Source organism: Artibeus jamaicensis, unplaced genomic scaffold, assembly GCF_021234435.1.
Source record: "Artibeus jamaicensis isolate MK-2021 breed Jamaican fruit bat unplaced genomic scaffold, CSHL_Jam_final scaffold_1031, whole genome shotgun sequence".
Lineage (NCBI taxonomy): Eukaryota > Metazoa > Chordata > Mammalia > Chiroptera > Phyllostomidae > Artibeus > Artibeus jamaicensis.
The window spans coordinates 1,317,807-1,345,493 of NW_026522026.1; the positions used below are offsets into that span (position 1 = coordinate 1,317,807).

Consider the following 27,687-nt stretch of genomic DNA (forward strand, 5'->3'; position numbering starts at 1 on the left):
TGGGAAATGGGTTCAACCCCAGGCAATTATAGCAATATTTTATTTATGTTTATATTTTATTCTGAGTTTAGAATTTACAGCTTTCATTAGATTTTCAAAAGGTCTAGAGCACTCCCCTCCCCATACAAAGGTTAAGAATAATTAGCTTATAATGTCAGAATCTTATATTGGGTTGGCCAAAAAGTTTGTTTAGTGTTTTCTGTAAGGCGGTTCTGGTAGTGTTGAGTTGTCTTTAGCTTCATTCAAAACAATATTTTGACAGCTGTCATATCAGTATGCATTTAAAACAAACATCAAAATTGGTAAATTTTGTGCTGCCATTTTAATATTAAAGATGGAAGAAAATATACAACATTCTTGGTGTATTATGCTTTATTATTTCAAGAAGGGTAAAAATGCAACTGAAAAGCAAAACAAGATTTGTGCGGTGTATGGAGAAGGTGCTGTGATTGATTGAATGTGTCAGAAGTATTTTTGTGAAGTTTCTAGGTACTATTGACATTTGGGCCAAATAATTCTTGCTGTGGGGCTGTCTTATACATTTGAAGATATTTAGCAGCACCCTGGCCTCTACCCACTAGAAGCCAATAGTGAGAGATAGCCAGCATACTCAAAATATCCAAATCAGTAGTTATTGTTAAAAATAAAAAATATCTTTTATTTTATAGAAAAAAAAACTAAATGAACTTTTTGGCCAACCCAATATATACTTATCTAACAAGAAGCTTTCTACAATTTTGAAGATTTTGCTCAACTTCAGAAATTTAGACATCTTTATTGGTAAGGAATAAACTTGGCATGACAAAATGGAGTTTGAAAGTATTCAGGGCTGCCCTGGTCTGAATGTTTGTTGTATCTCTCCCACCCAAAATTCAGATGTTGAAATCATAATCCTCAAAAGTGATGGTATTAGGAGGTGGGGCCTTTGGGAGGTGATTAGGTCATGACGGTGGAGCCCTTATGCCTGCGGTAAGAGCAGGGTCAGCATTATGGCCCAGTGAGATGAGTGGAATTAGGGGTGTCACAAGAGGTTCCACAGAGCTCCCTCAGCCCTGTGCGGATACAATGAGAAGTCTGCGACTTGGAAGGGGGCCCTTACCTGGCCATGCTGGCATCCTGATTGGTCTTAGACTTCAGCCTTTAGCACCTTGAGCAGTAAATTTCTGTTGCCTATAATCTCCTTGTGTAGCTATTTTATCATAGCACCTGAAGGGACTAAGACGATGGTTAAAAGTTCTGTAGATCTATTGCACAACAATGTAAATATATTTAACACTACTGAACTGTACACTTAAAAATGGTGAAGATGTTAAGTTTTAGTTATGCATTTTGTCATCACAATTTTAAAAAGTGTGTTAGGGATGAGTACGGTGCTTGATAAATATATATTAGGTTTAACAGATGTAGAAGAAGAAAAGCAAGAAAGATGAAAGTTGTTGCTCCATTAACTTGAGGGTCTGAGATTGAATATATGGGTTGAAATCTATGGATAATCCATGAATCTAATTATGACCAATAGTTGGAGCCATTTCACCCATGAAATGCACATTCATTTTGATTATTTAAAAAAAAAAGAGAGAGAGAAGGTGGTTTGTTACCCTAGGGATTGGTTCTGGTTTCATTGCCTCTGGCGTGGTTGTTTCCTGCAGGTGTGTCATGCATTGAATGTCCTCGGGCTTTTGCATCAGCCCAGGTGGTCATATCGCTCTGCCTTTTAGGACTGTGGTCTTGGGCAAGTGACTTGACATCTCCGTGCCTCTCATCTGCAAACGAAACATAACAATTGTCCTGATCTCATAGAGTAGTTGTGGAAAACCAAATGCTCTAGTATATATTAACTACAGTGCCTGTCTCATGGTAAGGACCTAGTAATTGCTAGTTTATTACTACTCTTGGAGCGATGCCTGCCAATAAGATAATAAGATACTGCAGGCTGAAGTGACAGTAAGAAGAAATAAGGTGTTGGCTGTATTCCAAACAATATAATCATTTCTTGAATAAATGAGAATTGACAGTTTATGTCATTGACACCAGTCTGAAGTCTCATGGAGATGTTTTATTTGATTTAATACGTCTAGACGCATGAGTCTTCCAAATAGAATATTTCTTAGTTTATTAATTCAAAATTATAAAGATTAAGAAAAATCTGTATCCATGTGTGAAGATAAATTTTTAGAATATGCTTTCATGTATTAAAGGAAAGTACGTGTATAGTTATGAATCACTATTAGTTTTAAACCCAAGTATAATTTCTGCCCCGGCCAGGTGGCTCGGTTGGTTGGGGCATTGTCCTGTGTACCAAAAGGCAGAGGGTATGGTTCCTGGTCAGGGCTCATGCCCAGGTGGTGGGTTTGATACCCGGTTAGGGTGCATGCGGGAGACAACCAGTCGATGTTTCTCTCTCACACAGGTGTCTCTGTCTTTCTCCCTTCTTCTCTCTCTGAAAATCAATGACTCGATCCTCGGGGGAGGATTAGAAAAAACTAAATGTCATTTCTCATTGTTAGGTGGATATTTAGCCTTCTTTTTTTCATATATGCACAAATGCACACAAACTAAACAAAGATTACTGACTATGAGATGAACTTTAAAATATTGAAATCAGATAACTTAGTGAGTAGACTTACTCTTCATCTTTCTGCAGAGGCAAAGGAAGCTCTGGAAGAAAGTGCTGCAAAATTTGCGACTTCACATTCTCCATGAATTGCTTCATGGCCTCCCAAACAGCGTTGAATTTCTAGGAAGTTCATGAAACCTTTTCTTTTTTCTTTATGCAGAAAAAAATTAGTGCTTGGGTTCTATTTTTATCTTATTTTCATTTACATTTGAGTTTAAACATTTTTTGAAATGCTTTCTTTCTCTGAGATTTTAAAATAATATAACAAGTTTATTATAATAGATACCTAGATATATTATTGGCCAGTTAATATCTTCAGAATTAAAAAAAGATTATTGGGAATAAGATTTGACATTACATAGTTTATCACATTACATTTAAGAGGCTGTATTGTATGGTGTAGAAGCAAATTTGGTTTATCTTTCAGTGATAAATTTCAATTATGGTTTAATTATCAATTATGGTTCTTTTTTCTATTGTGGTGTTTGCTTTTATTATTATTTTCTGGACTCTTGTATTTGAAATCACCTTCCTGTTTATGGTTGTGTAAAAAGCAAATTAATCCAGTTAAGTTGCGTTCTAGGATGTCTGGGTCAGGTTTCCAGACCCCTTGTACAATTTCTTGAGGATTCTACGTGGTATTCAGACAACTCTCCCTTGGGTCTAGAGTGATTGTTGATACATGACCAAAAAAATCTGACATGAGATGAATATTTCTCAGCTTTTTTTCTGCAGTTTATAGACTTGATATTGAGTAGTAATTAGTCGACCTATTTGGTTATGAAAAACAGCTTAAGTATCAGTAGAAACTTTGAAATCTTTGATCTTTATTCAGTGCTAAAAAGAGTCTGTGTCAGGCATTTTCTGCCTTTGAGGTTCATTCTGCATGGTCCGGATAAGTTCGGTATAAGTGACTGTACGTGACCAGGACATGTAGTTATTTTTCAATGCTTAGCATAGAATGCAAATCAAAGGACTCCCTACATTGTTTGTGCTTTTGGATGCAACGTGTTACATTTTTACATTCAGAATGATTTTCTTTGTAATTTATCTTGGGAACATTTATTTATTTACAGATTCAGCATGAATGCATCCTATGCTTTTACCACAAAACACCTTCACAAAATGGTTTATATTTTCATAATTACCTCCTACTTTTGCTGTGCTTACTCCTACAGGTTTTAGGGTTGGGCCAGCTATTGGGAAAGGATTTATGGTTTATTTGCTGTTAACGATATGGAGACTTAGTAATTTTGCTATGATTCTATACCATGGTAGGTTTTAGATCTGTCATTATCATGCTTTATTTAAAATACAGAAGTTTTTATATTCCACTGCTGAATCCCTAAACAATTTGTGCAGTTTGGGGATAGCTTATACCATTCCTTAGATTCTTTTATCAGGGAGATAGAAGGATATTTTGGGTCTAAAAAAGAAAATACTAACAACAAGTTTCTGTCCATATTATTGAGAATATACTAGCAAAATATAGCAGTGACTTTAATGTTGCTGCATTCTGAAGTTTTAAAAATGTGAGTATGTTCAACACACCTTCCTGATAAATGTGAGCTTGGACTTAAAGAGTTGGAACCCTGCCCAAAGCAAGCAGATAAACTTTTATAAATCTGTTGCTATGAAGGTGGAACATTTGACAATTTAAAGTCACTTTCCCATAATCCATATCTTTAATATGTTCTTTGGTTTGGAATCTTTTGGATTTTTCCCCTAATATTCTATGCCCTGAGCTTTGGTTTCTCACTTGGTTCAATTCAGGGTGAGTGAAGTCACCGTCCTGTGTTTTGTCCTCAGGATCAGGAATGGGTTAAGGCAAAGCTGTGTTTGTCTGGGAAAGCAGCATGGAGGGCCCCGTCCTCTGAGGCTGGGGATAGAAGGTGGGGTTGCCTGTGCTTAGAGCAGAGGGTGCACAGCAGTGCTGACCTGAATTGGTCAGAGAGGATCACCAGAAATGGGAGGGAGCCAGGACATCCTTACGACCAAAACTGGGTCTACAGGGCGGAGCCGTGTGGGGGCAAGGAACTAAGAGATGTGGAAGTTTGAGGCAGAGGTCGAGACTAGGTGAATGAGGAGGTGGTGAGCTAGATTCCAACCGGGTAATGAGACTGCCTGTGTGCGAGTGTGTGCGTATGTATGTGTGCATGTGAATAGGGTACTCCGGCTATTTGGGCAGGCCAGGTCACAGTAAGGAGCCTGGTATGGGATGGGTACAAGAGGTTCAAGCAGAGTGACTGCCATGAGGCCAAAACCCCTCTAGCACTGAGGAAAGGTGCAGTCAGCCTTCCGAACTCCTGGTTCCGCATGCATGGATCCAAACAAGCTCAGACTAAAAGTATTCGAAAAAATAAGTTACATTGTTGCTGACATGTAGGGATGATTTAGAGTACACAGGAGGATGTGCATAGGCTATATGCAAATACTACTCTATTTTATGTAGGGAACGTGAGCATCCTCTAGTTTTGGTATCTGAGCGTGTCCTAGAACAAGTCTCCCATGAATGCACAGGGATGGCTGCACATAAAAATGAGAGAAGTCAGTATAAGATGTGGTGAGATCTCGGAATTCTGTGTTATCCTGTATATATTGTGTTGCTGTCCTGCTTATAATTTGTACCTTCCTTTATCTTCATTACTAGTAGGTAGTAGTATTAAAATTTTGCCTCATAAACCATTGGCCCACGAGTGCAGCTCTTGACATGTTAGGAGGAGCTCATATAGCAAAAATAAGGGAGCCTATGTTCTTACTTTGGGATTGGAGACAAGAGACCTCTGCCTCCAGGCGGGTGGGCTTGAAGGCAGGGCCTTCCTTTGCCACCACACAGCCCGTCCTTGCTGTGGAGTACTGAGTTTCGCTGCCCACCGATCGCTCTTTAGAAAGCCATTTCCATGGTCGACCTTATGACTGCAACTTACTGTGTGTCGAAGATGTAGTGAGAGATGAAATGGTGAGAAGGAAATCTTCTTCATTGCTCCCCACTCAGGCTGCTCCCTTGCAGTCTCTTTGTGATTGTTCCCTTGGCACTGATGCCTTCGTGACTTCTCTGTATCCAGCACCCAGCCACCCAGAACCCCAGTGCAATTTGTGATTGGCCTGTGTGCAGACCTGGACGGTGTGGGGGGGGGGCCCACCTTGGCACTGACCTACCTGGTACTGAGGGAGAAGTGCCCTCAGCTGTGGCCTCCTAACTTGGTTTACACAGTCTGTACACAGTGCTTCAGAAAGTGTGTCATCCTTAGCCTGGGATGACCCTGGCCAGCAGCCGTTAGAAAAATAATGGTCCCATGGGGAAGGAAGAGGATGGAGAGGGAATTCTTATTCAAGCCCCTCCAGGCATGGAGTGGAGTTTCTAAGCTGGTAGCATTTCCTGATCAAAAGTTGGTGAAGTGGCCCTGGCTGAGTGGCTCAGTGGGGTGGAGCATCGTCTGGCACACTGAAAGGTTAATGGTTCGATCTCCAGTCAGGGCACACACCGAGGTTGCAGGTTTAATCCCTGCTCTGGGTGCGTGTGGGAGGCAACTGATTGATGTTTCCCTCTCACATCAGTGTTTCTCTCTCTCTCTCCCCCCTTCCTCTCTCTCTAACAGCACTAATAATATCCTCAAGTGAAGATTAAAAATAAGTTAGTAAAATGATGGATTGGTTTACTAAAGCTTCTGAATCTCTTTCACGTCACAGAATGCTTAGTAAGTAATGATATTTTAGGGCACACTGGATAAACAGTCTAGCCATCTCGTGGCTGGAGGTAACCGGTCAGGGCTCTGGCTATACCTTGGCCTGCCTGGTAGCCCCTGGGAATGACAGATGGACATCTCAGTCCATCTGTAACTTATTCCCAGCACACCGGATGGGAGCCATCAGGTGTCACAGTTGACACAGTAGCTGCTAGTGAAATAAATTTTACAGTGTAAACTTGGGTTATGATTTGGCTTCTGCTATGATTTTATTGATTGCTTGCTTGATTGATTTTAGAGAGAGAGAAGAAGGGACACAGTGTTGTTGTACTACTTATTTATGCATTCATCGGTTCTTTTATTTTTATTTTTTCCTCTTTTCACGTTTTTCTTGTTGGTTGATTCTTGTATGTGCCCTGCTGACGGGGGATCAAACCTGCAACCTTGGTGTATTGGTATGACGCTCTAAGCCACTGAGACACCCTGCCAGGGCCTGCGACGATTTCATGTTCTTTGAACCTCCTTTGTTTGTCTTGTCTTATCTAGACCCAATATAATACCTGTCTTCTTAATAGCTCTTAGGCATGTTGAGGAAATAGGCAGTGTGAGTACGTTGAATGCAATGCCCCACCTATGATTAGAGTGGTATCATAAACCCACGAAGGTTGTTGCGTCTGTCCTGCCCTCCACTCAGTCTTGATTGTATAGAGTAGGTAAAAACATCACAGATGGGTTTGGTTATTTCTTTTTTATTCATTAATTTGCTTTTGACTGCTTTTTGTTGGCTTACTGAGAACTTTGGATTCTGGCCCTGTCCAAGGTACAGATGGTTATGCTTTCAAAACATCTTGTTATAATAGTGCTCATTGAAAATACTCCACACACTGCTCTCAGCTTCACCATTTCAACACTGTTGATCTGGCCCCTGAGAGGAAGGCGATGCTTTTCCACTGATACTCTGGGTCCGACCCTCCAGGGAGCCTCCATCCACCGGTACTGTTTCCAGGTTACTAAGGAGGGAGGACATGTCAAACGAACCCTTGTGCTGGGCACTTTCCTGGCCAGTAAGGGAGAACATGGGTTTTTGAGTCAAAATGATCTGGGTATGAATTTGCGTTCTTCCCCTCAGAGACTCTGTGCCCTCGTCATGGTGCTGAGGCTGGGTTTCTCCCTGTGTGTGAAATGGAGGTAGCGGTAACACTAGCACTTGTGCGTTGTGAGGGTCACAAGCATCCCGGCTACAAGGACCAGCAAATAGTGGGTGCACAACAAAGTGTATGAGGAGGGACCCCCCGCAAGACTGGAATCATCTTCTGGAGGGCAGGCTCCTTGTAGTTTGAGCTTCCCCCACTAGGTGAGTGTTCTAGGAACCCATGTGTATCAGTGTGCCAGCTGGTGGTGGTGTGAGAGGTTGCATTCAGCTTCAGAGAATTTTTTTTGAAGACTCTCAACATGTCTGCCCGTTCCATGATGGGTGGTTTATAAGCACACCCGCCCACACCATGCTGAGTGTTCAGCAGTTTCTGACCAAAAATGGCATGAGGCCTGTGCCCCACCCTCCCTATTCACCCAGTCTTGCCCCAAATGCCTTTTTTTTTTGTTTCCTGTGTGAAAAAAGTCCTCAAAGGGAAACATTTAGCTGATGTGGAAGAGGTGAAACAAAAAATGGCAGAAGCACTAAAAGGCATCAAAATCAACAAGTTCAAAAACTGTTCCGAGCAGTTTGTCTCAAAAGGTGTATTGAGTCACATGGAGAGTACTTTGAAGGTGACTAAAGTTTAAACATGTAAGAATAAGTACACAAATTTTTATAAATAAATTCAGGGTTTTGGGGGTTCTCCCTCGTTCATATCGTTACCATTGAGACTTCTTTAGTGTCCGAGTTGGTAGTTTTATGGCACAATAGAAATTGTTATTGCTCATCTACCAAGTTTGTCATTTCTCTTTTAGGACATGATTAGTTTCAGAAAATCAGTTCTTACCAAAGCTATGTCCGTTAAGATGCTCGTACACACATTTTGGTCTTTTCTTGTCTCCACTCCTCAGTCACTTCTACTTTTTATTTTTCTTTTATTCTAATTTAAAAAACTGGCCCTTGGAGTCATTTTTAAGTTTTTTTCCTGGTCAAAAGTTACACAGTTATGTCTGTGTTTCGCGGGGTGACCACCTTTCCCAAATACTTGGCCGGCTTGTTCCCCATCCGTCTCTGCATTCCCAGCTAGTCTTCTGAGTGTTCTCAGCGCAGCTAGAAGTTTGATCTCTGGTGTATCAGGAGGTACACGCTTGATCATTTCTTCTCTCGATGCCCCTGTACTTTACGTAGACTTCAGAAGAGGGCCACTTCTTTCGTCCTTTGTTCCTGGCTCCTTCCTTGGGACTCATAAGCTTAGGGAAGATTTTGGAAGGACTGCAGGGTTGTTAATCCTGTTTTATGTCAAGGAGGAGGCTTGGCGCGGGAGTGTTGGAATCAGGCAGAGCTGCTTTTGTATTTTCTCTCTGCCAGTTGTTAGCGATGTGACCTCCATGAACTTGGGCCTGTCTGGGAAAGTTAAGGACCTGGTTGCGTAATAACACTGGCTCGCTGTATAGTCTGGAACTCCGTGGCAAGTACCTATTAGACACTGCATTTTTGTGTATGTATTGCAGTAGTTTCCCCCCATCTGAACAACGTACGCGTTACTAGACCCATTTTCAGATGAGGAAATTGAGACTTTGAGAGTTAATAACTTGAATTACATTCATTTTGTAAAAATTCTTTACTAATCTATTCTAGAGAAATTGTATGAGTGGCATAAGGTCAGGAGAATCAGAATTGGGCAAGAAATACCACTTCAGATTTGCCCAAACATCAAAGTTTCTTTTTATAAAGTAGATTACTCTTTGCTGAGATGGACTAATTGGAGGTTTTCTACTAGTGAAAGGGCGGTCAGTGTTAATGACCAAACAGTGCGTATCAGTAGTCTAATGAAGCAATACATGATTTGGCTACTAACAAAATGGCATTCTATAACATAGCATGGACAGACTTTATCTGTGGGTGCTTATTATATGCTCACCCATCAAAACCCATTGTAAAGAGAAATGATTCTATGGATGTAAGGGAAATGGGCAGTGCTCAGCTGGGCATCACTTTCATTTGCTTTAAGAGTGTCACTATTTGTACTTAGCTGGACTTCCTGGGTGTTGACCGTTGGTTTTACAGAACTGTAAGCACAGGCAGGAAGACTTACCAAACAGACTCAGAGCTCTCCATCAAGGCCGGAACGTGGCAGTGATGCTGACTGGCACTGTTTTGGCTTCTTCCTTTCAGCTTGGCTGCAGTTAGTAAGAGGGGAGGACTGTGAATGCTGAAACAAATGGAGACTGGAGAGAAAGTGATCTCAATTTCTTCCAAGAGTCTTCGTGGCAAAGGGAATTTTCTTCTGATGTTTATTTATTAATTTTTAAGTTTCTTTTCTTTTTTAGTTTATTTTATTTTTATTATTTTAATTACCTTTTTAATTATTTTTTTACTTTTTTCTTTGTGTGTGTGTGTGTGTGTATTTTCTTTCTTCAGATATTTAAATGAAGACATCATTCTCCCTTTTTAACTAGTGGCTTTTGTAACTGATTCAAGTTGGTAATAGTTCACATGTCAGTCCCAGGCCTCCAGAGAGTGAATGTTAGGACCCTGAACAAATTCTTTAAGAACTGACTGGTATTTTCCTTTGGTCTTTAGTTGTCATGTGCTTGTCCAGTTTGCTTGCTTCTGTATTAACTGCTTAATTAATTAATTTGAGAGAGAGCAAAACATGGGTCTATTGTTCTACTTTGTTTATGTGTTCACCAGTTGATTCTTGCATGTGCCCTGACTAGGGATTGAATTTGCAACCTCGGCATATTGGGATGATGCTTTGACCCACTGAGCTACCTGGCCAGGGCCCAAGTAATTGATTTTTGAGATAAGGAAAGAAAGCAAGTGTAAAAAGTTGCCTTAGATAACATATGTATGTACGTTTTTCTTGGAGTAGGTCTGTCTCAACTAATTGTGGTTAATTTTATTTGCGATTATCTATTAGAGATAACACCAGGTAATTATCTTATAATTTCATTCATTTGTCCGATGACCTTTCCAACCAAATGCAGGCTGCTTCTCAGTGATTTTTGGAATGCCATCATTATACATCAGAATGAATGTCTCCAAAGAAAACAATATTAGAATGAAGATTAGGGTTCCAGTTGAGCCCAGACAAGTCTATTTCACTCATTATGTACTTAAAATAACACTTTTTATTATTATGCCATTATTTATCATTTCATTTGCTAGAGAATTTTTATGAGTGTTTGAGCCAAACTAATGAAATGTGCTAGGGAGCAAGATCTCAGATACTCTGGAGAGTAACAGTTTTGAAGCTTCTGTTATGCATTTGAGATTAAGGAGGTGGGGGAAAAGTTAGGCAGGGATTGGATCTTAGGATAGTTAACAAGATGATGTGCTCGCCTGAGGGTACTTACAGGTTACTTCTTTTTAAAAAAATTATGTATTATTTATTGAATTTATTGGGGTGACATTGTTTAATAAAGTATGTAGGTTTCAGAAGTACAATTCTGTATTACATCATTTGTATATTGTATTCAGTGTTCACCACCCAAAGTCAAGTTTCCCTCCAGTTTATTTCAAAGACGTGTTACCTACCTGCACAGAAACAATGGGCAGAGCTTTACTTAAGGAAAAAATGAACCTTTTATTAAAGATATTGGCCTGGGGTGTGACTACCTACCATGACCCACCCAGTTAGGAACTTACGATCAGATCACCCTTTGAGATTATTTTCTGTAGAAAGTAATTCCCTTTTTTTTCATCCACTGTTCTTCTTTTGGTCATATTATTAGTAATTTTAATACTTCTGACCAATGACCTGGATGGGTTTCACCACTGTATGACCTTGACAACTTGCTTATATCTTTAAGTCTCAATTTCATCATCTGTAAAATGGAGATGTTATTAGTACCTATGTCATGGACTGGTAATAAGTTTTAAATAATTTATATAAAGCACTTATTACATTAGCTTTTATTATTATTACTATAATTGGTCCACATTTGCAGTAAATAGATTTTTGTGATTTGGCTTTGGATCCTAACCAACAAATTAATTTTATTTCTTTGGGAAAAATGGATGTCCTGTGTTTGGCACAAAGGGAATCTGATTTCACCAGGAGCATCTTTCCTCTGCTTTTCCCTTGCACCCCACCAGGGTCTAGCAATAGGAGGGACTATGCTGGTTTTGGGTGCTTTTTATTCTTCCAGGATCTCAGTGAAAGCTCACTATAGACATCCCATATCTGTAAGTATAGGCAGTGCTGTCTTTTACAGGTTCAGCTTTCACACACACTATGCTTCAATATGTAGAGGAAGCATAATTCACCTTTCATGTCTGTTGTGTTCTTTTGTATGTCAGCTGGGGAGTGGGCAGGGGGACATTTGCAGCAAATTCATGATGGTGTCACGCACCAGCCCGTGGCTCAGTTTTGTCAGCATCACCAGGTTTATTAGTGCCTCAGTGTTTGCAGCTGTAGATATTATATCTGAATGCTCTGCTGCATTTTACTGTGCAACTTCACACCAATGAGGGGGCAGTAAAAAGGCTGATGCTAATGCCAGAAACGTAGGTCTCCAAAACTTGTTTTTTTTTTTTTAAGAGGGAGAGCATTAGGGATGTCAGAGGCGGGTGGGTTCTCGTTGGAGGAGAGCCCATGTATTGAGGTGTGAAGGAAAAAGAAAAAAGCATGCTTAATATACATTTTTATTTGTCTAAAATGAGTGATATGAGTGTGGGCTTTAGGGTTTTTGAATCTTTGGGCATGGAATCATCTTTATAATGTGTAAATATGTTTGTTATGGCTTTTATATTAATACATGTTTTCTGGAATGTATTGGACAGAAAAGGGAGGCTTATGTAAAATACTTTCAAAGTTTTTCTTAAAAAGCTTTTTATGTTGGAAAATTTCAAGAGGAGAGAGAATGGTGCAGTGACCTCTTTCCTGTGTGCCCACCATTCAGCTTCAATAGTAACCAGTATGTTGCCAACCTTATTTCATATTCCTTTCCTCCCCCACCACTTTTTTGCTAGAGTATTTTAAGGTAAATTCTACATCATATCATTTTACCAATTAATACTTGTGTTTATTTCTAAGAAATAAAGACATTAAAAATATAATCTCAATGCTATTATCATACCTAATAAAGTTAACAGTAACTCCTTAGTATCTTCTAATGCCCAATTAAGACTCAAGCTTCTGTGAGTGTCTCAGAAAAGTGTGAAAAACAGTTGATTAGCTTGAGTCAGGATCTCAGTTCGAATATTGCATTCAGTAGTTTTGAAGTTGGGGAGCACCACACTTCCACCGGGTTCCCTTCCTCCACAGCACAGAAGCCACTGGAGCTGAGCAAACCTTCATTCCATTCTTCTGCAAGGGTGAGGGCCTCTGCCTCCAAAGTACAGTAGATGTAACTATGGAATTTGCAGTCTTCCCGCGCCCTTCCTGTGCTTATAAAATTTGTTGAGAAAATTTACAGTTAAAAACAACATTAAACGCGTTCCTTTATTATTTAAAGCCTAGATTTAAATCATGGGTGTTAAAAGGCCACCACCAATGGATTAATTCCACGCTCTTCTCCTGACATGTACAAGTTAGTCATCCGTTTTGGCAATCTTAAACTACGTGTTGCCATCCCTGGGGCAAATTGAGGTACGTGAGGATTCAGGTAGCACCTACTTAAGTCTGGAACTTCGAGGCTAGTTTGGCAGAAGTTCATAAAGATTGTATGATTGAGTTAATGAAGATTGGTCTTAGTTTTGAGCTCTGACCCGTTGTTCAGCACCTTCACGAGGCAGAAGTCAGCGTGCAGGCGCTGAATACCAGGGATAAGGTTTTCCGAGGCGTGTCAGTCCACTCTCTGATCTGCAGACACCGGACGGGGCCACGCTGGGCTTGACTGCTGCAGGACGCTGACTTAGCAGCCCCTGCCTCCTACTTCAGCGCTGCACTAGCTGTGATCCCTGGAAGACCTTGTGAGTGGAAGCAGGTTCCAGGAAGGATCCGAAGGCTATGTTTACAGAATGACAAAGGGTGAGAAGTAAAGAAGACTGTTGTAAGCTTGAGGAAATATCACTGCCACTCAGAAGAGTGAGAAGTAAAGAAGACTGTTGTAAGATTGAGGAAATATCACTGGCCCTCAGAACCTGCTGCGGTTTCTCATGGCTCAGAGTAAACACCGAAGCCCCAAGCCCTGAGAGCGGCCCGCCCCTCCTGTGCGTTACCTCTCTGACCTCAGGGCCTGTGTTCCCTGTAGCTGCTTCTATGAATCTGCCGCCCGCCCCCCGCCCCCTTCAGTGCCTTTGCATTTGCTGTTCTTCCCCACTTATTCACTAACTTGGGTCTTTGTTTAGCTGTCACTCAGAGATGGTTCCCCTAACTACTTATTTAAAACTGCCCCCCTGTGCCCCTGCCATCCTGTTCCACCAGCCCACCCTAAATCTCTCCCTTGCTTATTTTTTCCCATAGCAGTATCACTTTCTAATGTATTAGACAATTTACTTTTTAAATTTCGTTTATTGTCTTTTTCCCACCATGGATTTATCCTTAGTGTCTAGAATAATGGGTGATCATAGTAGACATTCAGTAAATTGTTTAGATGAGTGAGTAGCCAAGTTAAACTCTGGGAAATGTGATCTCAAGAATACACAGAGAGATTCCATGGGAAGAATGAAGGATGAACTTTGAACAACAGCATTATGGGAAGAGACACTGTCGTAAGGGAACTGGAAAAGTGTCCTCACGGTTCCTGTAACAGTGAACTGTGCTCATAAAGTTCACATGAGATCAAGTTGTTTTTCTGCTTAATAGTGTGGCCCGCATGGTGAGTGATGACTGTCTGGCTTTTGATACAGTAGGTCATTGGCACGTGTGAATATAACAGTTGTGGTTTCAGATATTTGCTGGCAGCCTGGAAGGGTCACCTGTGTGGTTATTGATGCTTTGTAGAGACGCATGTGATGAACTCCGCGCCAGCCATGGGCCCAGACTCAGCCTGCGGTGGCTCACCTCCTGCACCGCAGCTCCTCCTGCTAGTCTTTTCCTTAACTTGAGAATTTAGAAACTCATTCAGTTAGTTACATGGACTGCACGTTATATCAGAAATGATAGGTCACAGTGATATTTGTGAATCTGGGTGTTTGCAAACTGGGTTGGGAGAAGGATGTTTCCTGAACGTCAAGGGTGAATACTCTGTAGGTTTCTGGTGAGTCTGCTCTTCACCAAAGATCTCTCATATTAGTGATCCCAGGTTCTTAAAGAGGTTGGGACAGACCAGTGGTCAGCTAAAGAGAGGCAGTGTGACAAGCAGTGATTAAGAGCACAGACTCATGGGGCCAGACTGTGTGGGTTTGACTCCTAACTTCGATGGATATTAGTTGTGGACTTAATCTCTCTGTGCCTCAGAAATAATGATAATAGCCTAGTTGGCGTAGCTCAGTGGATTGAGCACAGGCCTGTGAATCAAAAGGTCGCTGGTTTGATTCCCAGTCAGGGCACGTGCCTGGGTTGCGGTCCAGGTCCCCAGTGGGGGGCACGTAAGAGGCAACCACACATTGATGTTTCTCTCCCTCTCTTTCTTTCCTCCGTTCCCTTCTCTAGAAATAAATAAATAAAAATATTTTTTAAACAGGAACTAGTATAAAGGACACATGGACAACAACTACGGGGGTGGAAATGGGAGGGAGGTGGGGAGCACTGGGGGTGGTGAGCTGGGATGGGAGTAAAAAAACAGAAAACTGTACTTGAACAATAATGAAATAAATTTAAAAATATTTTTTTTAAAAAAGAAACAATAATAAAAATGGTACACACCTCATTGGGTTAGTGTGAGAATTAAATGAGTTAATATTTGTAAAGCATTTACAATGGCTGGCACAGAGTAGGCCAAACCTAAATATAAAGACTTTTATTTGGGAGGCCCATTAGAGGTGCTTCAGCCTTGGCCAGTAGGCACAGCAGGATAGGGCGAGAGGCGGGCACAGGTGATATAATTTGAAGTTATAAGAAAGCATATTGAAGTTTAGTAATATAAAAAAAAGCCATCAAGGCTAATTCCTAATGGGCATGGCTTAGTTAATTATGAAGGAGTTATAGTGGAGCGGTTAAAATTGTGGACTGCTGACTTAGACTCTCTGCCTGGTCTTCTCATCACGCTGGCTGATTTTGGGTAAATTACTTCAAATTACAACTCTAAAATGGGTCTGCGAAAAGTACTTACCTCATGGGGTTGTCATGAGGGTTGGATCAACTAATCCTTGTAAAGTGCTTAGCATATAGTAAATTTTTGAAAATGGGACTTTTAAAAAACAGTAGATGATGAGAGTTTCTAATCCCTGTCACCACATTGTTATAGGTATTGAAATCCTTTAGCTAGAACCTTCAGCCTTGTCCTGTTACTGAGCCAGTTGGACAAAATCTAACAGCATCGAGAATGAAGAAATGCCAACATGGTGCTTTAGCACAATACCTGGCATGTAGCAAAAACTCAGTACTACTGGGAGCCTCGTCCCTGCTGGTGGGCACGATGGTTCCAGATGGACTATGTGAACAGTACGGCTGCCACATCAGGTTCAAGATGCAAAGGGAAGGCATCATTTTCCATGTTCCCTCTGGTTGTTAGAGGTGGGTAGGTCAGGAGCTATACCTGATCAAATGCAATCCAGGTGACTCCCAGCATGGAGTCTGGGGACAAAGTCCTACTCTGGCTTCTCTATCCACCTGCCAACCTCATCTGACCTGAGATCACTGTAAAAGCTACAATGAGTGCATGTGAAATCACAGACTAAAATGAAATATATGAACTAACTGTAGATTTTGGTTATCTGTGTTATCCCTGTACTAATTACGACAAATAATTAACACTGAGTATATATAGATTCAAAGTTAGGCTACAATTTGTAGAACTCAAGTTGAAGATTTATATCGACATTTCAGATTCTAATTTCCTTTTGGAGGTAGTTGTCCTCCCAGCTTTTCTATTGGCTTATCTAAACACGTGACAGAGTTTTATTTGTCTAGATGCAGTCCTGAGGAGCAAAATTGAACTGTTTCATAACTCTTCAATTTTAAAAGCAATTTAAGCTATAATTTGTTTTTTAAGTTTATTCATTTATTCACTGAACTAATAGTTACTTAGAACCTACTTTGTGGCAGGTCCAGGTGCCTCTTGGCTGTTTTATTTTTATTTTTTGGCAGACAAAGTAAAATTATCATTTGAATTCAGTTCTGCAACTACATATCACAGTCTATGTGAAAGGTTAAGTTCAGAGTTAGCCAATAAGAAGGAAAATAGATCGTTAAAATTATCCTTAAAAAATTCCTTATAGCCCTTTCCCCACTCTAGCTTTGGAGCCCATCACTGCTTCTTCAGTTCCAGACAAGTAATTGGATGTTTGCTCGTGTCTGAGGTTCCTGTTGTTTGAAAAATACAATCAGGGCATTCAAAGTGAGATGATGCACTTAGTGCCGAACATGTGTGTACCCTCACTGTGTCTATTCCTCACTGGTTGATTCATTCTCTCACTTATCAGCATTTAATGAGCACTTACTGTTTGTAGTGACTATGCTTGACGTCAACACTAGAGGAAGGAAGACTCTATAAGATGATAGCTGCTCTCAAAGAGTTGGTAATGTGGTGGGGACAATTGCCATGACCTGTCCATGTACAGCTGCACGAGGTTCAATGACGGTGACAATGCAGTGTTGTACATGCCATATGAAAGTGTTGTATGTGCTATATATACACCTTCAAGGAGCCGGTCAAGAATGGATAAAATGTCGTAGCTCTTTGTGGGAAAGGGTGTGTCTGAGAATGTAGAGGGGTGTAGAGGGGTTTGGGTTGGGTCTTGGAGAATGGGTTAACTAAGGTGGCGTGTTACTTAGAGGAAACAAAGGCATGGCATCCTGGTGAGAGAACGGAGTGGTGTGCGGGGCGGCAGGAGCTAAGTGTGGAAAGTTCATGACAAGCTTTAAATTCTATGTTGAGCTGTTTGGGCTTCGTTTTCAATGTAATAAGGAGCCATTGAGTGATATTTAAAAGGAGAATGATACCAAATTGTGTTTTATAAGTGGGTGGATTAGGGGGAAGTGACTTCAGAGCAAGGCAGACCAGTTTGGAATTATTGGTGGGAGGGCAGTCCAGCCATCACATACTGACCTCTAAGCCAGGACAAGTTGGAGCATCCCTTGATTAACAGCTGCCTCGCAGGAGGGGTTCCGAGCTACAGGAGGGAGGTCCTTTTCCCTACTATTGACCTGTGGGTTTTCTCCCCTTCTTCCCTTTGCTCTGCTTTCTTTCCTCTGCTGCTTGTTTGGTCTGGCTCTTGGCTGAAGAATGGCACCGTGAGAAGGAAGGGAGGCAGGATGGCCAGGCCCGCCGCTGCCCTCCTGCCTTCTCTCGTGGAGCACCCTCACCCATCACCCCACCCCCAAGCCTTTTCAGTTCTTGTCTGAACCCTCTCTTAGGACCTTTCTGGTTTTCACACAGAGCCCTTGAAGAAGGACAATTGAAAACGGAAAGAGTTTAGAAGGGAACCTCCTTTTCCTGACCCCGACAGTAACACGTCTGAGAAAGCTTTCAATGGACAAAGTGCTGCCTTCCTGACCTGGGACTAAAACTGCTGTGTTCTTCCTTAAAACTCGGGTCAGAAGTGGCACGTGGCTGTTGTGGAAGCACGCGGCTCAGTCCATCAAAAAAGTTAGAGAGTGTGCAGCTGCAGGTTTAGGCTGTCAGGGGAATGTTCTGAGGGGGTCGTGCTGGCCATTCCCTTTCCGGCACTTAATACGCTCTCCAGCAAGTTCTTTCATCTGTTGCCCCCTGAGCCTCCACCCTCTTCTTCAACCTGAAGTCCTTTTCTTGTCCTTGCTGAGCCTGTTTCAGCCTTTTAGCCAGCAATCTGCAGCTGGACAGAGTAGGGGAGACCTTGCCCCAACACGGAGAGGATGGAAGAGAGGAGTTTGATCCTGTGGGAGAGAGCAGTTTGTGGCTTTTGGGTCCTTAAGACTGTTAATACTCGGTCTACTGCACTTTATGGGCCCTAGGGACCTTAGATTTTGATTTAACTGAAATTAATTGAATTTGTTTACTCAAGGAGCTTATCAAATACCTTAAATCACTTAGGAATTATTTTAGTCTCATTTGAAGTGAGAGATTCACTAGCTTTCCCAGGGTTACACAGTTCCTGAAAGATAAGTCTGGGACTGGCAGTCAGTTTCACCTGGCTCTGCTCTCAAGTTAAATAATGTTTCCAGGGCGAATTACAAGTCATATTTGCAAATGAGCTTTTTTAAACTGAAAATTCCGTTGACATAATTGTAGGCTCACATGCATATTTGAGAAATGATGCAGAGCGTGGTTGTACATTACCAGTTTTCCTCATTGCGAACATTTCTCAAAATTTTAGTACAGTACCACACCAGGATATCAGTGCGTATCCTCTAAACTTACTCAGATTTCCTCAGTGTTACTTGTACTCACTTTTCTGTTTAAGCTCTATGCAGTTTTCTCACCTGTGTAGATTCATGTGTCCATCACCAGAGGTAAGACGTGCAAAAGAGCCAACCCTGCGAGTGCCTCTCGTGCTGCCCTCGCATACCCCAGACCTTGCCCGGCCCCTCAGTTTCTACCCTCTGTCCACCACCAGCTTGCCCTGCATACCGAACATGCTGGCGTTGCAAAAGTGTGATGTGAGTGGAATCATACAGTGTGAAATCTCTTGGAGTGATTAGCTTTTTTCACTCAGCACAATTCCTTGGAGAGTCATGCAATTTGTTTTGTATATCAGTAGTTTATTCCTTTTTGTTGCCAAGTAGAATTCCATGGTATGGATGTGCCATAGTTTAATTATTCACTTGTTGAAAGACATCTGGGCTAATTCTGGTTTTTGGCTATTATAAGAACATTTGTATACATGTTTTTGTGTGAACATGTTGTCATTTCTGTGGGAGAGGTGCCCAAGGGTACAAATGAACTTTTTAAACATCAAAATAATTTCTTTCTTTCTTTAGAGAGAGGGGAAAGGAGGGAGAAATAGAGGGAGTGAAACATGGATGCATGAGAGATACATTGATTGGTTGCCTGTCACACACCCCCCAACTGGAGACCCTGCCCATGAGCCTGGCGTGTACCCTGACTGGGAATTGAACTAGCAATGTCAGTCCACTGAGCCACACCAGCCAGGGCCAAATGAACTTTTAATGCAGTTCGTAAATCCAGAATTATGTTTGGTGCAATCCTGCTCTGGATTACATTTTCACCTTTTATCCAGCCGGCAGTCAGATTTCACGTGGGGCTGCCACCCAGTTCTCCCTGGCCCTGGGCCTGTGTAAATTTCCAGACCGCTGAGGGCACTCCTGAACTCTGCTTTGTTGCCAGGGAGCTGTCTCTGCCTTTCACCATGCCTGTTACATTTGCTGCACCCAGGTCAGCCTTTACATCCTGAGCTGCAGCAGCCTCTACAGCTACACCAACAGCCGTGTTCTTTCCCCTCTTTGCTGTAGAAGTACGGGCTCTCTCTGGCCGGTGAGGTTATGCTGGGAATAGCTGTAGCTTTCCTCTGCCCCTGCCCTCTTCCCTGTAGTGAACACATGTTGCCAAAAGATGGCAGTGCTCTTTGCAGCCACTGAGCTCACTCTCCCCTGTCGCCTGTGGTTTGGAGAATTGATATGTATTGTTCTTTATGTGTACGTTGAAAACGTGGACACAGATTTCCCAGAACAACAAAGGCACCAAGAAAATGCTGTGCGATATAAAAAGATTTGAGAGAAAACACCACGTTTCCAAGTGATTTTTAATGAAAATGGTTCCCCACTTTGTAGAAGTGATTTGAGCAGGAAATTGAATCCAGAGACATGTGTGTGGATATATAATTGTTGATGTGTTGCATTCTGTGTAGCTCCTGACCAAGATATGTGAAAATGCTGGTTTTTGCCTCCTGTCTGACTTAAGCCCAGCTAAGTAGCAGGTACAGCTTGCTTTTGAGCTCCGAGACCTGAGATGAACACCTCTTAGTCCTCAAGTAAAGGCCTTTATGTGCACTGTAAATACAATTTTCATGGTTTCAATGGCTAATGATAATAAACTCTTCACTTCCTAGTGTTTGTCCACTCCCCTGCGTGCGTCACTTCAGTGTGTGTGGGCATGTGTGTAAAGAACTGTTTAAACATTTGCCGTGCACAGGAAAGCTGTTGTAAAGTGAGAGATTACGGGGTTCGCGGGATGTCATAAACAGAGCAAGCTGGAGAGGATAGAGTGGGATGAATTTAAATAGGAGGTTAACTAATAACCTTTAAGCTGTGTGCATGGAAAGAGCCAGCAGTGTCCGATTCCGGTACAGTCCTGTGAAAAATGGGAGCTTTTCTGCTCCTAGGGTGCCATGCTCTGGCGCCTTTTTGGAAGTAGTCAGAAAGTCCCCCTGTTCATGTGATCCCAGTGCAGCCTGGTTAAGTGGAGAGCAGGGTGTGCAGGAACTTGGGACAGTTCTGGGGCTGGGGCTGTGAGCATCAGAGCGGATCGCCTACGTACGGCTCGTGTGCGGAGGTTGGGGGTCTGTTTTCTGCTTCCCCAGGTGTGAGAGCTGCCTTTGCTATGACCCTGCATCTCACAACACAGCTGCATGCATGGGGTGACAGGGAGCAGGTGGCTCCACCTTAATCAACAGCATTTTCGCTAGTGCATCCTTTGGCAAAGGCCTTAGGTTAGAAAGAGAGTTGCTCTGTATAAAGTTAGAACCCTCAAAGCAGATGCCGTTACTATAGAGACGAGTGAAATGCTACGGTGTAGGAGGCCTCACCAGGAGGGATGGGAGAAGGGCGGTGGGAGGGCAAGTGAGGCGAATTCAGAGGCTAGCACACCCAAAGACCTTCAACCTTTAGCAGTGCTGTGACGGGCTAGGCTTGAATTCTGAAACTTGTGTGCTGGCCGCCTGCCACTTGCTGACTGGCTGAGTGGCAGCTGCTAGCACTGTGCGGACTAGCTGGTGAGCACGTTGGCAGTTGGCGAGGGCTCTGGGGGCGGGAACCCAGAGGGGTGGAATGTAGATGGGTGCCCAAGGCCCAGTGGCTGACAGTTTTGCACAGATGTTTCTCGTGCTGGACTTAAGGCACTCTTAAAGCCTGCTCAGTGATTAGGACTGGCTGGTGAGAGCCTGTCCATTTGGCAGCAGATTGGACATGTGTTACAGTTAAATCATGTTAGTGTCTCAGAATAACAGGGAATAAGAAAAACCCCACGTTGGGTGTGGACTTCCGAGGAAGGGTCTCCCTGCTCCTCTCAAAGGCCCTGTGGGAGGAAGGCAGGACCGGTCTGACCCTTATCCCCGTGATGCTGGTGAGGAGCTTCCAAATCTATTCTGAACTTTGCCTCATGCTGGTGGTGTGAGCACCAGGGAGCTGTTTAGAAGCATGCTCTTTCCTTTCTTTGTTTTCAGCAAATGCAGTTTGTGTGAAAGGACTTTTTAAGAACGGATTTGGGGGCCTTATTAGGGACTAGATGAGTTCATTTCTTCCCACTGGTAGAGGGGAAAACTGGTTGGGTCAGTCATTTTAAAAGCTATCTCTGTCTTGCTAATAATAGCAAGCAACTGCTGGGAGGGTTTTAGGGGGTGACACAAACCCAAATAATTGACATTTATTTGTGCTGTAAAGATGGATAAAAGCCGTAAATTCCCTTGCTTTGTGCAGAAGCGCAGATGTGCCAGGCTAGTCTCACTCTTGAGAAGGAGAGGGCTGCTCTGGGAAGGGCTGCTGTGGGCACGCAGATTTTCTATTTTCCGTTTGTAGCGCTCATTCTTTTTTGCTGCTTACAGACGCTCTGCATTGTCTGTCAGAAAGCACTAGGTTTCTAATTACTTGCTATGTATAGTCTTGGAGGGAATGTGAAATATGTATTAGAGAGCCAAGGAATGCACCGGTCATTATTCTCGCTCTAACTCGGAGCTCGGGGACAGTGTTCCAGTAAGGCTGGGGAGGCGCCTGAGCCTAGGAAGAGGGCTCTGGGCAAGAACATTACTACTGTTGTTGCAGTTGTTACAATGTCTCCTTCAGCTCTTACTGATTTCCTTCCTTTATTTTGGCTTCGTTTGTTGCATGCAATTTTGGGAAGGGCTTTGGTGCAAAGGCTAAACATTTATTTATGGAACATGTAAAAAGTGAATAGGACCGACTTGATTAATGATGGGGTACAGCAGTGATGTGCTATAGGAAATTGTGTTGGATTCTGTAGGTTGACAGGACTGGAAAGGGTTAGTTCTGAGAACAAATGTGGGCTAAACTCTTTTGTTTTCCAACCAGGAAACAGTAAGTAGCTCAGGGCTCCAGAATTTTATTTGTACTCCCGAGGCCTTTTAAGAAAACTTCCCCATTTAGCTGCCATCCTTATCCTTGCTTTCAAGCACTGTACTTCTGGGGGGTTCTTGCCCTTTGGACCGACTCTCCTAGATTGCTGGGGGAGTCTCGGAGAAGACAGATGTGGTTGTACTAGAGCCCTCATCTGTCTTGCTCATCATTATATCTCTAGTGTCTAGAAGTGTGCCTGGCACCCAGTATGTACTCAGCAAATATTTGCTGAACGAATGAATGGCGGAGGGCAGGAAAGAGAAAAAGGATGACCGAACGCGGTCTCTGTATCTAGCCCTGTGTATGGTGCATTTTGAGTGCTCTGGTTGCTGTCACCAGCAGCCTCCAGAGGGCCAGCTCCTGTCTCCTCTCCCCGTCTCCGCCTTCCTCAGCCTCTCAGTCGCATTACCCACGGCAGTCCCCTCCTCTTCTCCCGCTTCCTTGACATCACCCTTTCCTGGTCTTCCTCTGACCTCACCGACTGCTTTTGTCCCTCTGCTGTGCTGGTAAATGTTGGCCTGCCCAGCACTTGGTCTTGGGTCTACGCCTCTATTTCTACATTTTCTTCCTGGATGATCTCATCTAGGAATAGCTTCTTCAGAGACAAGCTTTAGTCATTGATTTTCCAATTTTTATCTCCAGTCCCAGGCCCCCAGCTCCAGATTTAGACATCTGATTGTGTATCAGGCAGTTCCTTTTTCATGCGTAATGACCATCTCAACCATAAAGTGGCCAGGGAAGAACTCTTTTTTTTATTACTTTTTAAAAAAGATTTTGTTTATTTATTTTTAGAGAGGGAGGAAGGGAAGGAGAAAGAGAGGGAGAGAAACATCAGTGTGTGGTTGGCTCTTATGCTCCCCCAACTGGAGACCTGGCCTGTAACCCAGGCATGTGCCCTGACTGGGAATCGAACCGGTGACCCTTTGGTTCACAGGCCTGTGCTCAATCCACTGAGCCACACCAACCAGGGCCCTGGAAAGAACTCTTGATTCCTGTGTTTCTCTGTCAGCCTTCCCTGGACTCCTGAGGTAGTTTCCTAGTTTCTTTGGTCTCCTGATGATCTATATTTCTCATAGCAGTCAGAATGATTCTTTTAAAAAGGTGAAACAGCTCCATTTTAAAACTCTTAACGGGGTTTTCCTTCCTGTGGTTTCAGTTGCGTGCAGTCTGCTGGGGTTCGAGAATATCAAAGGAAAAATTCTAGAAAGAAACCATCCATAAGTTTTAACCTGTTCACTGCTCCGAGTAGTGCGATCCAATCTCGCGCTGTCCTGCGGTGTCCCCCCGCCCCGGCCGTGTCCGTGCCTGTCCATGCTGTGTGCGCTCTCCACCCGCGAGTTACTCGGTGGAGCCACCTCTGTTGTCAGGCATCTGTCCGGGTATCCCAGTGCTCGTCTTCAGGTAACCCTTATGTTACTTAATGAGGACCCCAAAACAATAGATTAGTGATGCTGGCAGTATGCTGAAGAAAAGCTATAAAGTACTTCCTTTAGTTGAAAAATTAAAGTTCTCGGCTTAATGAAGAAGGAAATAATACAGTATGCCAAGGTGGCTAAGATGTACGATAAGAATGACTCTTCTATCTGTGGCATTGCCTAGTTTATAAATTAAACTTTCTCATAGTATGTATAGGAAAGAACATTGTGTACATCCAGGGTTTGGTACTACCTGCAGTTGCAGGCATCTGCTGGGGGATCTTGGAACATGTCCCTCTCACATAAGGGGGGGATTACAGTATATACAAATCATTGTGCCATGCGTCGGAAACTAATAAGTGTAATGTGTCAATTATACCTCACTAGACCAGAATAAAAACAAAACTTTTCAGTGGGTCCTGAAACACCTGCAAGTGTGACTGCCCACCTCCACCTATGTGTCCCCGATTCCTAATGGGAGTACTATGTTGACCTTCTGACTCTCTGGCCGGCTTCACGGACTTCATTTCTGTTCCTGAAACATGCTAAGCTTGCTCCCACCTAGGTCCTTTGCATTCTCTTTGTTCCTGGAAACCCCTGGTTCTTTCATATCATTTTTTTCTCTGCTCACATGTCACGTCCTTGGAAGCCTCATCTGAACCACCTTATGCTGAGTAGCTTTCTGCCTCATTTTATTTCCTGCAAGAACTTAATGCTATCTAAGATTACCTTGCTGATCTATTTATTATTAGTTAAGAATTTGCCTGTCACATTCACAAATGTATTCCTCTGTCTCTGAAGAGTGTTGGAACGTAGCAATTGCTGAATCACTTAATCAGAATATCATTCACTCTTCACAGGAAAGGCTCAGGCAGGGATGGTAGAAGTCTTGACTTCTCAAGTCTTCAAGACATTTTTTCCCCACTGTGATCCTGATGACTTCTCCATATCATATTTGTATATAGCTTATGTTTTTATTTTTAACACAGAGAAGGAAATAGGTTTATATCAGGATGAACTGTTGCATACATGTCCCATATCCCTAAAGGAAAACATTCTGCAATTGTCCAAATGTAATGAGTTTCTTAATGACACTGTCTCCCAGTAAAGCTCAGAGTGAAAGAGGGATAAAGAAAGAAGAAAGGGAGGAAACTTACCTTTATTAAACATGCACTAGGTGCTAGGCACAGAACTGGTGTCTTCACACATGTTCTCTAATTTGAATCTCGAAGGAGTCCTGCAAGGTCAGTATCACCAGCTTCAGTTTTATAGATGGAAACACTGAGGCTCGGTAAGTTGATGCTTTGCTCCAGGTGATACAAATGCTAAGTGGTAGAATTAGATTTTTGAAACCCAGGTCTGCCTGACACCGAAGTTCTGACATTTTGTGCTAATACATTGTGCTTTGTGAGATGGATATGCTCCTAAAATAGAAAGGAAGGAAATGTGAACTCAGCGCATAGTCACATATATTAGAACGAGTATCTGAAGCACAAGAATAAGTTACACAGACAATATGGAAAACAGACCTACAGCACTCAGTGCCCGAGCGTATAATTGGATGGATAGGATACAGATGAACATTTGGTTCTCTGGCAGAGCTCATGTACGGTATGACACAGAGCAGCTGTCCCCAGAGCAAGTTCTTTGTTGCTAGACCGGTGCGACACCAGCAGCATTTGAGCAGTTCGGGACTTCTTCCTGCTCTCGCTATAAATAGACTGTGTGGAATTCTGTATGTCAGAGTTAATGCAATGAAAACGAGTCACAGAGTAAGAAAATAAATGTTAACTCATTCTGTAAAGGAGAAACGTGTTTGGCACCGGGAGAGGCTGTGGAAACGCTATCATTACTTGGACGGTTCCTAAGGTCTTACTGAGCATATGAAATTGCGGAGTAGATCCTGTTATGTAAGGAGACAGGAGGACAGCATAATGTGGCTACGAAATGAAGAACTTTGTGTCCTTCAGGGAAGGGTTAACAGGACTGGAAGAAGATAGAGCGAGAAGTGTGATAAGAATGTGGAAAAGGAATGAATGGGTGGCACATATATGTGGGTGTTGCCAAAGCCGAGCTGCTGGATAATCCTCAGATGTCAGATTCCGTGAGGCCAACATGTGACTCAAAGCTTGCCACTCAACAGAGAATACTGGGCTGTGCTCATATTAAGAGGCTGGCTGGAAGCTAGGCTCCCACTGTGCACTAGCCTAACTCCCTGTCACTTTCCGTGTGTGGGTGGGTGTGCATGTGTGTGTGAGGGTATACATTTTTATGCAGTGGGTGTTTAAAGAGCTAAGCACTGAAGCTGGATTTCCATAAACGATCATCACGAGCACTCCAGACACACCAAACTTCCTCTCTTGGTATCTTTTCTTTCTTCTTTTGCAAATCCCAAAGGAGAGAACCCCAACATACAGCTCGCAGGATTGAGATGGTTTTCTCTCACCTATCCATGCCGGTGCCCTCCGAAGGTTAGAGCCGAAGCTATGTGGGACCGGCACGTTCCCTACGACCAGAGGAGAGGAGCTGCGTGAAGCAGTGGCAGTGGCCGAAGGAAGAGTGACTCTGCCCTGTTAACATGAACAACAGCTTGCAGGTTAACCTGCCCAGAAGCTGGGCTGCTTCAGGTGGCTCACTCCAGGAGAAGTCTGAGCACTCTTTTTTTCTTTTTTATTACTATAGGATGGAGGATGAAGCTGTCCTGGACAGAGGGGCTTCCTTCCTTAAGCACGTGTGTGATGAAGAAGAAGTAGAAGGTGAGCTTTATGGGTGGGGGAAGGATATTCATGTACCTCTGTCTTTGTAGATGATAGCATCCCTCCAGTCCACACGGCTTGTATTTGTGAAGTTACAAACCATAGCTTTTCTATGGAGTTTCATTAATTTCCCCATTTTACTTCAACACAGGAAGTAATTTTTAGAACTTCACTGGACTGTCGGAACCTGAGTCAGTGCAGTCCTGCATAGTTAAAATAAAAGGTGGGGGGTGTATTATTTTGAAGCAATTGCCTCTTCATGAAAAGTAAATATTTTTCCAGGTAATATGAACCATCTTCCAGTGACTAGTTCAAGGAAGCTGCTAGATTTGTATAAATGTATTTGGTCGAATATTCTGTTCTTTCTTATAGCTTGCACGGTAAAGAAGCAGATGTTATAGGAAGAGAATGATGGTAATGATACCATCGTCACCAGAAAAGTAGGTCAAAGTCAAGGATGTAAACAATCCTAATCATGGATGAGTCTGTTAGGAAGAGATGGACAAGCACTTTTTACTTTAAAAACCTCCAGGACCTCTTTTGCTAATGTTCCCCAAGTGCCTGTTAAAAATCAAATAAGAGTTAAGCTTTAGCTCATGTTATGATACTTTTAGTGTGTCTACTCTTATCTTTTGACTTATCAATAATGTGCAATCATACTATTTGTTTCAGAGTGAGAAAGCAAGACTTAATATTGATTAAAGTAATTATATGAAGGTATCACAAATAGACAGTGTTATTAATATTTATAATGAGATTGTAAAAATAACCAGTACTCATAAAATTAAATGAAACTTGCAG

At 42.6% G+C, this 27,687-nt stretch overlaps 1 protein-coding gene across 5 annotated transcripts in view; it reads left to right on the top strand.

Moving 5' to 3' along the window:
* SLC4A4 (solute carrier family 4 member 4) overlaps window positions 1-27,687 on the top strand; it is a 321,040-nt gene that overhangs the window by 22,863 nt on the left and 270,490 nt on the right. For 2 of the 5 annotated variants that reach the window (XM_053655652.1, XM_037148609.2), the window contains one exon: window positions 26,813-26,886. In XM_053655652.1, the coding sequence (XP_053511627.1) occupies window positions 26,814-26,886 (73 nt within the window). In that variant the 5' untranslated portion in view covers window position 26,813. Of the gene's footprint in view, window positions 1-26,347; window positions 26,494-26,795; window positions 26,887-27,687 lie in introns of those variants that run through there. The other 3 variants (XM_037148610.2, XM_037148608.2, XM_053655653.1) reach the window with 2 other exon arrangements.